Source organism: Chiloscyllium plagiosum, unplaced genomic scaffold (genome assembly GCF_037043375.1).
Source record: "Chiloscyllium plagiosum isolate Xiang-an unplaced genomic scaffold, Cpla_swu_hap1 HiC_scaffold_10, whole genome shotgun sequence".
Lineage (NCBI taxonomy): Eukaryota > Metazoa > Chordata > Chondrichthyes > Orectolobiformes > Hemiscylliidae > Chiloscyllium > Chiloscyllium plagiosum.
Window position 1 is genome coordinate 23,802,971 of NW_028270148.1, and position 14,783 is coordinate 23,817,753.

The 14,783-nt window shown below is 43.9% G+C and overlaps 1 protein-coding gene across 5 annotated transcripts in view; it reads right to left on the minus strand.

The window, feature by feature from the left end:
• Positions 1–14,783, minus strand: part of ltbp1 (latent transforming growth factor beta binding protein 1) — a 425,536-nt gene that overhangs the window by 225,163 nt on the left and 185,590 nt on the right. For all 5 annotated transcript variants that reach the window (XM_043695510.2, XM_043695509.2, XM_043695511.2 and 2 more), the window contains one exon: positions 5,891–6,133. In XM_043695510.2, the coding sequence (XP_043551445.2) occupies positions 5,891–6,133 (243 nt within the window). The remainder of the gene's footprint in view (positions 1–5,890; positions 6,134–14,783) is intronic.

The following is a 14,783-nucleotide window of genomic DNA, read 5'->3' on the forward strand; positions in this document are numbered from 1 at the left end:
CAAATTGGGGACAAAATAAATACAAGGCAGTTTGGTTTTGCTTTCATTGAAAAGGAATGGCAAATGCACCCAGATATTCCCCCCAAAACGTTTGCATTTTGTGAAATATTGCTGCTGTGTTAATAATTTGTACACCAGTCCCATCTAGAATTCTGTTCCCAACAGACATTTGCTGGATCAACCAAAATATTAAAATAGTGGACCCTGTTGGAATTCTTATCTTCAATTAATATTTGATTGGAGGCTTTTGGTGCAGCCTGCCCGTTTGTCAGATTTTGCAACGTTTGTTAAAAAAAATTGTGTCAAAATGGCAACGGCATTTTCCAAATTGGACAACAAACACAAGGGCAAATGTCATGCGGCATCCATGTTTACAGTAGATTGAGAGAAATGTAGGGACATGAGAGGCCACACACCCCTTACAGCACAAACCTGTTTTGGGTTTCTTTCAAATAGTTAATACTTCCAGTAAATCTGAGCTACAGTGTGTTTGGCAAAAGGGACCCAGATCTCTTTGCCATGAAATGACATGCATGTAACTGAGGCCACCTAAAACATCCAGCTTTCATCATTTCATACATTGCTGGTTTCGTGGTAAAGACAAACCATCAAATTTTAATGATCATCATCAGCCTGTTATACGTGAGATATTTTACGGACGGAAATGTTCCTTAAAAAAGTACTGAATAAAATGGCTGCCGTGATCACCTGACTATAGACTGAGGCAGGTTCAGGAGAACAAAATGGAATAAATGAAAATGTCTGCACTGAAATTGCTGTTTTATCTAAAGTCATTGAAACCAGGCAACTGAGTCGGGTTTCAAGAAGCTCAGATTGTATCTCCTATTTTAATTCAACCTGATATGGTAATATAATATATTGAAAATGAAGAGTTTGCTGGCAAGTTGTACAATTTGGAAAGCTAATGAAACTAAACTCAGATGTACAAACAGAACTATATTTCAACAGCAGTTCTTAAGCGGCACAGCAGAGAGAAATAACATGGATTATCTACAGGAATAACTGAAAATCTCTCTCCCTCAGTTAGTCCTTAGCATCTCAGAAGACAATACTCGATGGAAAAGCAAAGTGGTAATCATCCAAAAGGTACCTATCAAACGTCATCACTGTTGAGGATACAAGTCAACCATTAAACGGCGGTGGTCTCAGGTTTAAATTCTAACAGCTCAGGGACTCTTAAAGACTTTTAGACCGTGTTGCTTTTATTCTTTCTGCCTATACCAGACGTTCTCCCATTTAAACTTATTACCTGTGTTTGTGGTATTTGATGTCACATTTTTAAACTTTTTTTCCTCAGGATTGGGGTTAGAAGGTAACAAAAGTTGTTCTTTCTTCCTTTCAAGGAAGCCTTGTAATTAGATCCTTCATTTTGATTGAGTTAACTATCTTTAAATGGCAGGTGAAACAAAAATATTTGTTGCAATTGACCAAGAGGGGATTAAAAAGAAGGGAGCTGAATTATTCCTCCATACCTATCGTAACAACGTATACAGAATTTCTGATTTCACTGAAAAGAAAATACAGCAGCTTTCTGTAAAATACATTCCAGATTTAGAATGTTGCCCTTTTACAGTTTCAAAGCATTAAAGCTTCTGCATTCAGAACAGATGTTCATCTACCATTATATGGAATTAAATATAGTAACTTCAGTGTGGTAGATGTCCTTGGACAGTTCTTTAAGAGTCAGTGGACATAAGGAAGGGTAATTGAGGAGAGGTAAGCAGACATGTGGCTAGAGGTAGACTTTAAGAAACCTTGCAAGTAGGCAGTGCAGATTCTAACCCCAGCAGTTCATCAGAGTGGGTCAGAGAGGGAAGGGTGGCCAAGTATAAAAGAGTCCAAAACAGAAGAATGAGAAGGCGAGATGTGATGTTATCTGGAAGAGATTCCAAAGTTAGGTCAGCCAACAATGGCAGACATTACAGAGAATGTGTCAACATGTTAATGAGGCAAAAGGATGTATGTTCACGCACAGAATGTTTCAATCAAAGCAGAGCTAAGACCTTTCTAGTGGACTACCCCAGGGAATATTTCCAGGAATGATTATATCTTTGAGCTCAATTTCATTGAAATGCCAAAGGTTTTATATTTTAAAAAAATTGAAATTACCCTCTAGTGATAAAAATCTTGGCAATTATGAGTGTAATGTCACAGTAAGGCCTCATAAAAATTCCTCTGTCTGGAATTTCAATGTAAGCATTGGTATATTCAAAGTAGATGGTCTTTGTTGAAACAGTAGAGAGCAAAATTTGAAACAAATGTGTTGAGTGTTCAGGCAATAATATTGCAAAGCATAGGCTCAGCGCTGCATTGCACCTGTAGTTATTCCACATGCTAATATTTAGAGTCTTTGGGGAGATGGTGGTGTTGCGGTAATGTCACTCAACTACAAATCCAGTGATCCTGGCTACTGCATATGGGGACAGAGGTTCAAATCCCAGCATTGCAACTAATGCAATTGAAATTCAATTAAGTGTGGACTAGATAGCCAATGGTACTATGATACAGTGGTAATGCCCCTACCTTTGAGTGAGGAGGCTTGGGTTCAAGTCCCACCCAGTCCAAAGGTATGTCGTAACCTCTCAGAACAGGTTGATTGGGAAAACATCAACCAGAAAGCTACTGAAAAGTCCAGCTGGTTCAATTATGTCATTGAGTCATACAGCATAGAAACAGGCCCTTAGGCCCACTGTCTCAATGCTGTCCAACAAACACCATACTACAGTAAATCCCATTTACCTGCCCTTGGTCCATAGCCTGCTATGTCCTGGGTTTTTAAGTACTTGTTCAGATGCCTTTTAAATGCTGCCAGAGTATCTGCCTCCAGCACCCTCTCAGGCAGCTCATTCCATAGTTCTAACACCCTCTGGATGAAATGCACTTTTCTCAGAACTTCTCTAAACCACTTACACCTCACCTTAAACCTATGCCCTCTGGTCTTAGATATGTCTGCCACAGCGAAAAGATTCTCATGATCTAACCTGTCAATGCCACTCATAATTTTGTACACCCCAGTCAGATCCTCCCACAGCCTCCTCTACTCCAGCCTATTCAGTCTCTCCTTATAACTGAGACATTTCATCCCAGGCAACATCCTGGTGATTCTCCTCTGCACTCTCTCCAGTACAATCATGTGTGGTAACCTGAACTGGATACGGAATTCTATTTGCTGCCTAACCAATGCTCCGTAAAAGTAAAAACAAGGTTTCCTTGCTCCTATATTCTCTGCCCCAGCAAATGAAGGCTTACTCTCTTCAATATTAAAGTGGTGCTGGAAAAGCACAACAGGTCAGACAGCATCCGAGGAGCAGGAAAATCGATGTTTCGGGCAAAAGCCCTTCATCAGGAATTCGGACAGCATCGGAGGAGCAAGAAAATTGACATTTCGGGCAAAAGCCCTTCTTCAGGAATGTCGATTTTCCTGCTCCTCAGATGCTGTCTGACCTGCTTTACTTTTCCAGCACCACTCTAATCTTGACTCTAATCTCCAGCATCTGCAGTACCCACTTCTGCCTTAATCTCTTCAATACCCTGTCTACCTGCGCTGACACCTTCAGAGATCTATGGGCTTGTACATCAATGTCCCTTTGATACTCAATACTCATTAGGGACTAATCACTCATTGTGTAATTCCTTTTCTTATTAAACTTTCCGTAATACATCACCTTGCACTTATCAGGATTAAATTCCATCTTCCATCGCTCTGCCCAATTTACCAACTGATTAATATCAGGCTGCAGCCTCATGATCAACATCAGCACTAATTTTCGTGTCATCTGCAAACTTACTGATTTTACCCTCTCTATTCACATCCAAGTCATTAACAGATCTAACAAACAGCAAAGGTCCCAGTACCAATCCCTGTGGTACACCCCTGGTCACAGGTTTCCAATCACAAAAACAACCCTCCACCAAAGGGGCAGGTTGAGAAAGCAGGTCCTTCATGGTAACTTCAGCCAGTGCAGGAACTGAACCCCCTGCTGTTGGCATCACTCTGCATTGCAGATCACCTGTCCAACCAGCTGAGCTAACCGACCCCATTTATAATTGAAGTAATTAACTCCAGAAATGTAAATGAATGTAGAAAATTACTAGAATCGTTTTGTGGTGATCCTGAAGGATGGGGTCCCAGCCAGGAATACACCTCCCAAATTTAAAACAGGCTGACTTTCGAGAATCTTTGTGGATGCTGTGCTGAGAGATTCCTGGCAAACATCCATCCAGAATAGCCTGGAACTGATTGGAAGGGCAAATATTACTGGGCACTCAGTAGCTGGAGGGAATAGCAATTGTCTGTGGTATGACCAATGCCTAACACATTGCTGGCTGGCCTCCAAAGACAGAGGTTGGGGAAAGAATTAACCTGACAGCTCCCAGATGTTGTGTTTGGAATGTCACTGGAGCAAAGCTTGGAAACTGCAAAGAGGCCTCAGAGCTAATCCCGTGAATTGAGCGGCCAGCTACTGGGCACATGATCAGAGAAGGTATGGAATCTGCTTCTCAACACTCTAAAACAGTCTCGGATATGTCAGACAGACAGCCGAATCTCAGCACAAAGACATCCAGGATCCCCTTTGTAGTAGCTGTGACAAGGTCAGCCAGGTGGACCTCATCAAATATGAGTTCCCTGATCAGGGCTGTTAACCGGGTCCAATCAGGGAGCCCTGGCTGACAGATATAAACAGGCATATCAAAGGTTCTGTTCACTCTGAGAGCTGGCTCTGAGGGAGCTGGATCAGTGTGAAGGACTCTCCACCTGTAAATAAAGGGTGACTCAGTGATGGATACTGACCTCTGTAGAATTATTTCACTCTTGATGGAGGAATTTACCTTGAACTCAACCACCAACACTTCCAATTACACTCCCTCCAAAAAACACTCAGGACAAGCACAAAGTTCTAAAAGATACACATTAGACACGGCAGAGGGACGTTATGCAGGTCAAAACATTACCTGTAGGGAACTAAACTACTCACTCTTCATTTCAATTTTCTCTAGAACGTTGGTGCAGACACAATGGGCCAAATGGCCTCTTTCTACACTGTAGGGACACTCCATTCTGTCAAGATGGAGTGGAGAAAGTGAGGTCTGCAGATGCTGGAGATCAAAGTTGAAACTTTATTGCTGGAACAGCACAGCAGGTCAGGCAGCATCCAGGGAACAGGAGATTCAACGTTTCGGGCACAGGCCCTTCTTCAGGAAGATGGAGTGGACCAAGCAGGTTAAAGATTAAAAAGATGGATTCAGAGAGCCCAATGGGTGGTGTTGAGTCACTACATTATGTGAACATTTTGAAAATCATCTGGAGACAATCCTATTCATAAATTCCCTCTCCGTGTATCACAGTAGCAGCAGAGGCTGTTTCTCAGGAAAATAATTACCCACAAACCAATGAACAAGTTTGCACTGTCCAAACAAGGAAACTTTAATGCAGGCTCTGACAAGAGACAGATTATAGAAAGTACATTTCCACTAGGAAACATAAACATAGTTCACTGGAAAACATGGAAGTCAAGTTACAGCCTGGAGATATCATGCATGTGTGTCCATTTACCTCGAGCTATTGAACAGCAGACAAAACAAGCCTAGAGGAGTGCATTAATACCTACAAAGGAAATTAGACTCGAAGGATGATAATTTGCCTGCATCTTAACTGTGTACCTGAAAATAAATCTGAGATTTAAAATTATTAACTCACTCAGAAACAACTGCTACTTGCAGCAACATTCCACCACCCTGTCCCGTGGTTCCCGGTTCCCAAACCAGTGAAGAAAATGTCTTTCTTTATCCACATTATAGATTCCACTTACTATATCCCAAAGGTTGATCAAAACACCCACAGCTTGCTTCTAACTGAGAAGATGCTTACCTTCTGGTATTAACACCGCTGGGTGTTGAGTCTCGGTTGATGGGAAAGCTTCTAAGGGCTGTTGTTCTGGTGGTATCTTTGCCGGAGTAGGTATCGGATCAGAGTGTTTAATCTCAGGATGAGTCATGGTCGAGTCAGGACGCTTCTGCACTTTAGTTTCAGACCCAGGCTTGATAGTCACCTTCTTGAAGGTTTGACTTACATGGTAGCCCATTCCACCAGGGCAGATTTGCTTGAAGGCAGCTGTTTTGGACAACACAAAATACAACATAGCATCATTTAAATTACTCCAGCTTACACACGGATGTATTTGCAATGCTGACTAAACATTTAGAAATGTTTTCTAAAGTCCTCGATATTTGGAATTTTCACAGCTAACTTTTCAAATGCCTCAAAAAAAATGAAGATATGATGTAAGTGTAGCAAAGTAAAAGGTGGCACAAAATTAAAGTCCGAGATCTTTGATCAAACTGGCTATTGAGTGTAAACCTGCAATGCCAATGGCTGGCAGAATAAGCATGACATATTTCTGGAAAAGCGCAGCAGGTCAGGCAGCATCAAAGGAACAGGAGAATTGACGTTTCGGGCATAAGCCAAATCTGCTGCGCTTTTCCAGCAACACATTTTTAAACTCTGATCTCCAGCATCTGCAGTCCTCACTTTCTTCTGACATATTTCTGGTCAACATCTGGACCTAAGAATTTTGGAGCCTCTACCATCACAGTCCATAGCTCCAGACTGCAATATGCCTATTTCCAAAGCAACTCAGACTTCCTGAGAGAACTGTAGCCCATCAACCTCTGACACATTGACAGAGAGACATTAACAATGTGTGACAGATCTTGTTATGCATTCATTCTGATAAGAGGTGTCTTGTTCTGGATCATTCTACCTGGAGTCTGCCAAATTGTTGGAGACCATTTTCATGTAGTAGCAGAACTGAAAGAGAGACATTGGGAAGGGTTTTGGCCCAGAACAGGGTGTGGAAATGGAGGTGAGCTGGGGTGCAGTTTTGTACAGCCACCTGGCAAAGCCAGTTTACTGGCACCATCCTCCTCTTTGCCTATTTTGCCAGAGACTGAATTGGGTCATCCAGCTACATGACCCTGAGCAATGGGCAACGCTTTAAAGCCAGTAAAAGCTAATGACAGCCAACTGGACCTTTCCAGTCAGCCTTAGGACAGCCTTCACACTCTGCATTGGGAGTGCAACGGCTACTGTGGATCTAGAGGCACATGTAGGTCAGATCAGATAAGGATGGCAAGTTTCCTCCTCTGAAGGACATTCATGAGCTAGATGTGTTTTTATGATTATGACTACATGGTTCCAGTAGATTCATTTTGAGTTTCACATTATATTGAATTCAAATTCCACCATCCACCATGATTGGATTCAAACGCATGTCCCCAGAACATTAGCCTGGGGTTTTAGATTACTAGCCCAGTGACATTACCACTACATCAGCGCCTGCCAATTCGCAACAGCTCCCTGCACCTTGGACCCCTCCTATTGAACCTCTAGCTTCCGATCTTTAAATGGACAGTATAGCCTCTTGCCAGTAGTTCATCAATCCAGACAAAATTGTGTCTGTTCTGAAGAAGGTTCACTGGAACTGAAACAGTAACTCTGCTCTCTCTCTCTCCCTCTCTCTTCCTCCACAGATGGGACCAATCCTGCTGAGTTTCTCCAGCTATTTCTGCTCCTATTGAGGTGTGGGATCAAGATCCCCACCTCCCCCATTCAATCCTCCAAAACCCCAAGTCGGGTCCAATGTGTGAACTGGTTAAGCAGCAGTGAAGGAGGCTTGAATGAATTCCTCTGAACCAAGGAACAGGAGGAGGCCATTCAGCCTTCTCAAGCTTATCCTGTCATTTGATTAAGTCATAACTGATCCAAATCTTAACATCATTTATCCAACTTGGTTCAACAACCTTCCAGATTTAAATTAAATGAAAATCCATCAGTTTCAGTCTTCACATTTCCACTTGAGCCACCAGCTTCAACAATGTTTCGGGAGATGGAGTCCCATATCTCAAGTAGCTCGTGTGTGAAAAATGGAGTATTGCTGTCGTTAGTAATATTTTCTTGGTATGGGGCGACCAAGAGTGTGGAGAGGTGAGTTTCTTTGTGGTCTTTCTCTGCCTCGTTGTTGTGGTTCTGTTCGCCGAGCTGGAAGTTTTTGTTGCAAACGTTTCGTCCCCTGGCTAGGCGACATCATCAGTGCTTGGGAGCCTCCTGCGAAGCGCTTCTTTGATGTTTCCTCCGGGGTTTACAGTGGTCTGTCCCTGTCGCTTCCGGTTGTCAGTTTCAGCTGTCCGCTGTAGTGGTTGGTATATTGGGTCCAGGTCGATGTGTTTGTTGATGGAGTTTGTGGATGAATGCCATGCCTCTAGGAATTCCCTGGCTGTTCTCTGTCTGGCTTGCCCTATGATAATAGTGTTGTCCCAGTCGAATTCATGTTGCTTGTTGTCTGCGTGTGTGGCTACTAAGGATAGCTGGTCGTGTCGTTTCGTGGCTAGTTGATGTTCATGTATGCGGATTATTAGCTGTCTTCCTGTTTGTCCTATATAGTGTTTTGTGCAGTCCTTGCATGGTATTTTGTACACTACATTAGTTTTGCTCATGTTGGGTATCGGGTCCTTCATTCTGGTGAGTTGTTGTCTGAGCGTGGCTGTTGGTTTGTGTGCCGTTATGAGTCCTAGGGGTCGCAGTAGTCTGGCTGTCAGTTCTGAGATGCTCCTGATGTATGGTAGTGTGGCTAGTCCTTTTGGTTGTGGTATGTCCTCGTTCTGTGGTCTTTCTCTTAGGCATCTGTTGATGAAGTTGCGCGGGTATCCGTTTTTGGCGAATACCTTGTATAGGTGTTCCTCTTCTTCTTTTTGCAGTTCTGGTGTGCTGCAGTGTGTTGTGGCCCTTTTGAATAGTGTCCTGATGCAGCTTCGTTTGTGTGTGTTGGGGTGGTTACTTTCATAGTTTAGGACTTGGTCTGTGTGTGTGGCTTTCCTGTATAGCCACACACACAGACCAAGTCCTAAACTATACAACACCTATACAAGGTATTCGCCAAAAACGGATACCCGCGCAACTTCATCAACAGATGCCTATAAGCAGTGTTTCCTCACTGGAAAAGTGGAAGTCCTGAGGGAATTCACCATTTGCCAGGAATTACAATGGAACACTGCACAGAATCACGGAAGTGTTAAAGCACACGAGGAGGCCATTTGGCCTATCGAGTCTGCACTGGCTCTTCAGATGAGCATCGTTACCCACTGCCAATTTCCTGCCTTTCCTCCATTGCCTTGCACATCTAACCCAGATGTTAACTTGTCTATTGCAAACCTAGAGACATGAACGGTTCAACACGATGTCCATCGCCATTCAGTAAGACCATTGCTGATCTTTCATGGACCCAGCTCCACTTACCCGCCTGTCCACCATAACCCTTAACTCCTTTACTGTTCAACAGTGTTCATCTTAAAAACATTCAGTGAGGTCACCTCAATTGCTTCCTTGGGCAGGGAACTCCACAGATTCACAACCTTTTAGGTGAAGAAGTTCCTCCTCAACTCAGTCCTAAACCTGCTCCCCCTTAGTTTGAGACTATGCCCACTCGTTCTGGTTTCACCCACCAGCGAAACAACCTCCCTACTTCTATCTCATCTGTCCCATTCATGATTTTATATGTCCTGCTGGAGCAGTGCAGAATGCTGAGGCCAGACAAGTGGGTATGCAAGCAGGGAAAGGTCAGTGTCACGCTTGTGTACAGATCGGAGTGCTCTGCAAAGCAGTTACCCCAGTCTATGTTCAGTTTCTCCAATGCTGCGTTGACCACATTGGGTGCAATGAAAGCAATAGACCAGACTGGAGGCGATACAGGTGAAGTGCTGCTAGAACATAGAACATTACACACAGTACAGGCCCTTCAGCCCTCGATGTTGCACCGACCTGTGGAACCAATCTGAAGCCCACCTAACCTACACTATTCCATTCTTGTCCATATGTCTATCAAATGACCATTTAAGTGCACTTAATGTTGGCAAGTCTACTACTGTTGCAGGCAGTACACTCCACGCCCCTACTACTCTTTCAAGTAAAAACTTGGAAAGAGTATTTAGGCCCTTGGATGGTGAGCAGGGAAAAGGTGAAGAGACACGTGTTGCACCTTCTGCAATTACATAGGAAGGTGCCTTAAAGGGGACATTGGTGGTCATCGAAGAATGGTCTAGGGTGCCCCGGAGGCAACAATCCCCGTGACAGGCAGACAGGAGAGTGAGAGGAAGATGTGTTTGGTGGTGGCATTCTGCTGGAGTTGTCTGAAATGGTGGAGAATGATCCTTTGAATGCAGAGGCTGTTGGGATGAAAAGTGAGGACAAGGGGCTCCCAATCATGTTGCTGTGAGTGATGGGAGGGGCAAGGGCGGAAGCAGAGGTGATAGGTCAGATGCGGTTGAGGGCCCGGTCAACCACAGTGGGTGGGTAAACCATGGTTATGGAAGAAGGAAGCCATGTCAGCAGCGCTGTTTTGGAAGAGGGCATCATCTGAACAGATACAATGCAGGCGAAGGAACTGGGAAAATGGGATGGAGTCCTTTTAGGATGTGGGGTGTGACGAGCTGTAGTAAAGGTAGCTATGGGAGTCAGTGGCTTGTAGTGGATGGCAGTGGATAGTTTATTCCCGAAATGGAGACAGAGAAGTCAAGGAAAGGAAGGGAAGTGTTGGAAATGGACGAAGTGGAAGTTATAGAGGGGTGAAAATTGGAGGAAAAATGAACAAATTTTTCAAGGTCCAGGCGGGGAGTGTGAAGTGGTACTGAAGCAACTGTTGATGTACCAAGAAAAGAGTTGCAGGAGGGGGCCATTGTAGGACTGGAACAAGGATTATTCCACAATACCCCATAAAGACAGGCATAACTGGGATCCCCATGTGGGTGCCCACATCCCCTCCCTTGACTTGGCAGACATGTGATGAATTAAAGGAGAAATTGTTCAATGAGAGAACAAGTTCAGCCAGGCGGAGGAGAGTGGTGGTGGATGGGGATGGTTCAGGCCTCTGGTCAAGGAAGAAGCCGAGAGCTCCCCGACTGCCCTGGTGGGGAATGGAGGAATCGTGGGATTGGACATCCATGGTGAACAGGAAGCACTTAGGGCCAGGGAAGGTGTCCAAGTGGAGGGTGAATACTGGATATGGACCATGTGCAGGCAGAAGGGATTAGTTTAATTTGGCATGATGTTTGGTACAACATCGTAGGCCAAAGGGCCTGTTCCTGTGCTGTACTGATCTATGTTCTACATCTTCATGTTCATTATATTGTTCTCTTCCAGCAAAGCTGCTTGAACAGCTCCATGTATTCGGGATTAGTTTTGCCGATTCTCAGGATTTGGGATTCATCGGCAAGGCCAACATTTCTCACCAATCCTGAACTTCGAGAGTTAACCACATTGCTCAGGGTTTGGAGTCACACGTAGGCAAGACCTGGTAAAGGCAGCAGATTTCCTTCCCTACGTTAGTGAACCAGATGAGCTTTTACAACAAACCTGCCGTTCCCTTGATAACTGCCAGATTTATTTAACTTGCCCAGCTGCAATGGTGGAATGTCAACCCACAGCTTGGTATAGTTGAGGAACATAACCATTGTGCCACTGCAACCCAGTTAATACTCCCTCAATAAATGCCTTCACAGGAAACCTCTCAGTTCCCACCACTTGCAGTGCTGTTTCATCTCCATCTGAATGCACAGAACAAACTGGTCTTTGTCAGCATGAACGAAACAAAATGTAAGTTGTCTCCACATTGACCAGTCAAACAACATTCTGCTTCCCAGCTGTATCTCTGAAGTCCTGTCACCTTCATGTTGAATTTCGCAGGTGAGGGAAGGGTCAGCGAGATCCTCCGAGGGGTCAAGCAGCTCAATTCTGAAATGCAGAAGAATGGGGCTTTCTCCACAGGGCCATGTGGAAATGAGGTCTGGAGTCCAGGGTATGGTGTGGCTCAGCCAGCGGCGTTTCCCACTCACCCTCTGACCTCACATCCACGGAGCGTCACAGGCCTCGGAGAGGGGCCAAGCCCAGCTCATTCACCTCTCAGTGTGATTTTAAGTAGCCCTCAGTAAGAAAAGAACAAATCCAAATCTCAAGAAGTGAGTTGAATTTGTTCAGAAGTCTCACAAGTTTGGACAGGTTGAGGAAGTTACCATGACAGTCATCCACTTACTTCAGTGGACGTTTCCAGGATGAGTGCATTGTGCCAAGCCGTGCAACGAGGTACAAGTACATCAATATTTGTTAAAAAGTAACACAAATTTTAAAATTTAGTCATAATTTCATACAGTTCCGCGTACAAATTTTCTTGAGCCTAAACGTGGCATAGCACAAGGCCAGAATGCTTGGTGACATGACTGTTCAACTCTTTCTGTTATCAACCCAGGTCACGTTCATGGGAAGTTGGTCATGAGTGTTCACTGATGACAGAATGTGCACAGTGTGAGATGACTATCTGCACATTGTACAGGTTGTTGGAGCCATTTGTCTGAATGTAACATGATGCTAAAAATGCAGTGCAATATGATGTCATACACCAAGACAAAAGAGATCATTTGAACTGGGAGCAAATACGTATTTTAAAAATTAATCAAAAGTCAACAGGGAGATGGGGCTAAACAATGAAGCGAGGTTACAAATTGGCCACTTGGTTCTGAATCCAGGTTCCACTGAAGGGAGTGAAACACTCAATCTTCTGCCTGTTAAACGATGCCACAAAATGACGTGGATGGCACAATGATAGGTGGGAAGGCAAGTGGTGAGGATAACACAAGGAGTCTATGGAGGGATATCGACAAGTTCAGTGAGTGGGCAAAAGCTTAGCAAATGGAATAGAATGTGGCAAAATGTAAGGTTATGCACTTTAGCAGGAAGAATAGAAGACTTGATTATTATTGAAATCTGGAAAGGATTCAGAAAGCTGCAATCCAGAAGGATTTGGGAGTCCTTGTCCATGAACCACAAAACGCTATCATCCAAATTGAGCAGATAATGGGGAAAACAAATAGAACGTTGGCCTTTATGTCAAAGGAAATGGAGGATACAAAATAGGGAAGTCTTGCTAAAACTAAGCAAGCCACCAGTAAGCTCACACATGGAATATTGTGAACAGCTTCAGTCGTCTTCTAAAAGGAAAGATCTCTTGGCAATGGAGGCGGTCGGGAGTATGGAGATACTTTCTGAGGAGGCGAGGTCGAGTAGTTTAGACTTGTACTCACTACGGTTTCGAAGAATGAGAGGCACCCTGACTGAAACAAACATGATTCTTAGGGGATTTGATAGCATGGATGCGGAAATTTTGTTTCCTATTGTGAGACAGTCTAGGACCAGTCTCGGTACAAGCTCTCTCAGAGGACAGTGAATCTGTGAAATTCTTTACTACAGAGAGCTGTTGATGATGGGTCACTAAGTATATTCAAGGCTGAGATAGATTTTTAATCAGCAAAGGTAAAAGGCAGGAAAGTGGAGTTGAGAGTTACCAGATTAGCCACAATCTCATTGAATGGCATTCTTTTTGTTCTATGTCATAAGGTCTTAAAGACTTAAGTGGAAGATGTACAAAAGATAAGGACCCCTTCCCAGTGGGCATGGTGTCATAGTTCAAAACCAACTCATCACCCAACAAGCAGTGACAGTCTGATTCAAAGATGGGCAGCTGGGTGGCCAATGAGAAAGATTCACTCTGCTGTGCCAGTTGGGAGATGAGGTTTCACTCGGAGATTGATGGTCCCATTCCTGGCCCAGAGTAAAACCAGGTTGGCACTGGGTAAATCATTAAAACTTTGTTCTGTTTTTCTCACTTTCAAGAGGGAGGAAAATCAAAACTAAGTTTCAGAAAAGAAAAATACAGAGCTACATCTCTCAAATTCCAGTAAGGGCCTGTGAGCACTCTCGATTGGTAACCTTCCAAATTACCCATGTTTCGTCACCATGTACTGACCAGAATATTATCCACAAGGCCTGGGGTAGCTAGAGTCATATGATATGATTTGATATGATTTTTCATCCATCAGAAGCTGGGAGCATTGGGTAATGGCTAATGAACGCACCAAGATAACTTCTGGTGTATCTGGTATTGAGTTACGGGATTCTCTGCATATTCTATCACACAGTCTGCACATTGAGGGGTTAGACATTCTCTCTGTTGAGGCACTTTGGTCTGAGGATGGTATCAATGTCCCATGGGAGACCACACAAAAGTACCACCAGCAACTCAGAACCTTGGAAAACCATGGAAAACAAATTGCACCATAGCTGCCTTGTGGCGTTGCCAAGGGAAATGATTTGTCCCTTTCTCCTTTGATGTGGCACTGGTGACCAAAGAGTGATTTGTAACTGGGCTGACATGGCAGAGATCAAATATGGCAACAGGAACTGGCAGTGTGCTGTAAAAGATTGGGTCCAATGGTTATCATTATAGTCAGACTGGGAAGCTAACAAATGAATCACACAATAAGAGACAAAGCTGTTTTAGTTAAGCGTGCACTTGCCCTACATACCTCTTCAGTAATGACTATGCTCCCTGCATTATTCCATTGGGGAGGGAAGAGTAAATGGTGGCTGCTATCTCTATCAGTCCTTCTCAATTCTCCTCTGCTTCATCCTGTGCTGTTCCTCGTCATTTGCTTTGATATCAGCACAGAAGGTTTTATCCATAGGGAATGGTATGCAGCTTCTGAGAACCCTCGGTATCAGTAGGGTGTAATCAAAGCCCATCTGAGTAAGCCCAGGTTTGTACATGCATTTACATCAATAATAAAGTGTTTCCCAATTTGGCAGGGAATCTCCCCTCAATTGCCAAGCTCAGACACCAGTCACCTCCAACTCACTTTCAGTGGGCACTTGAGTCTTTGCC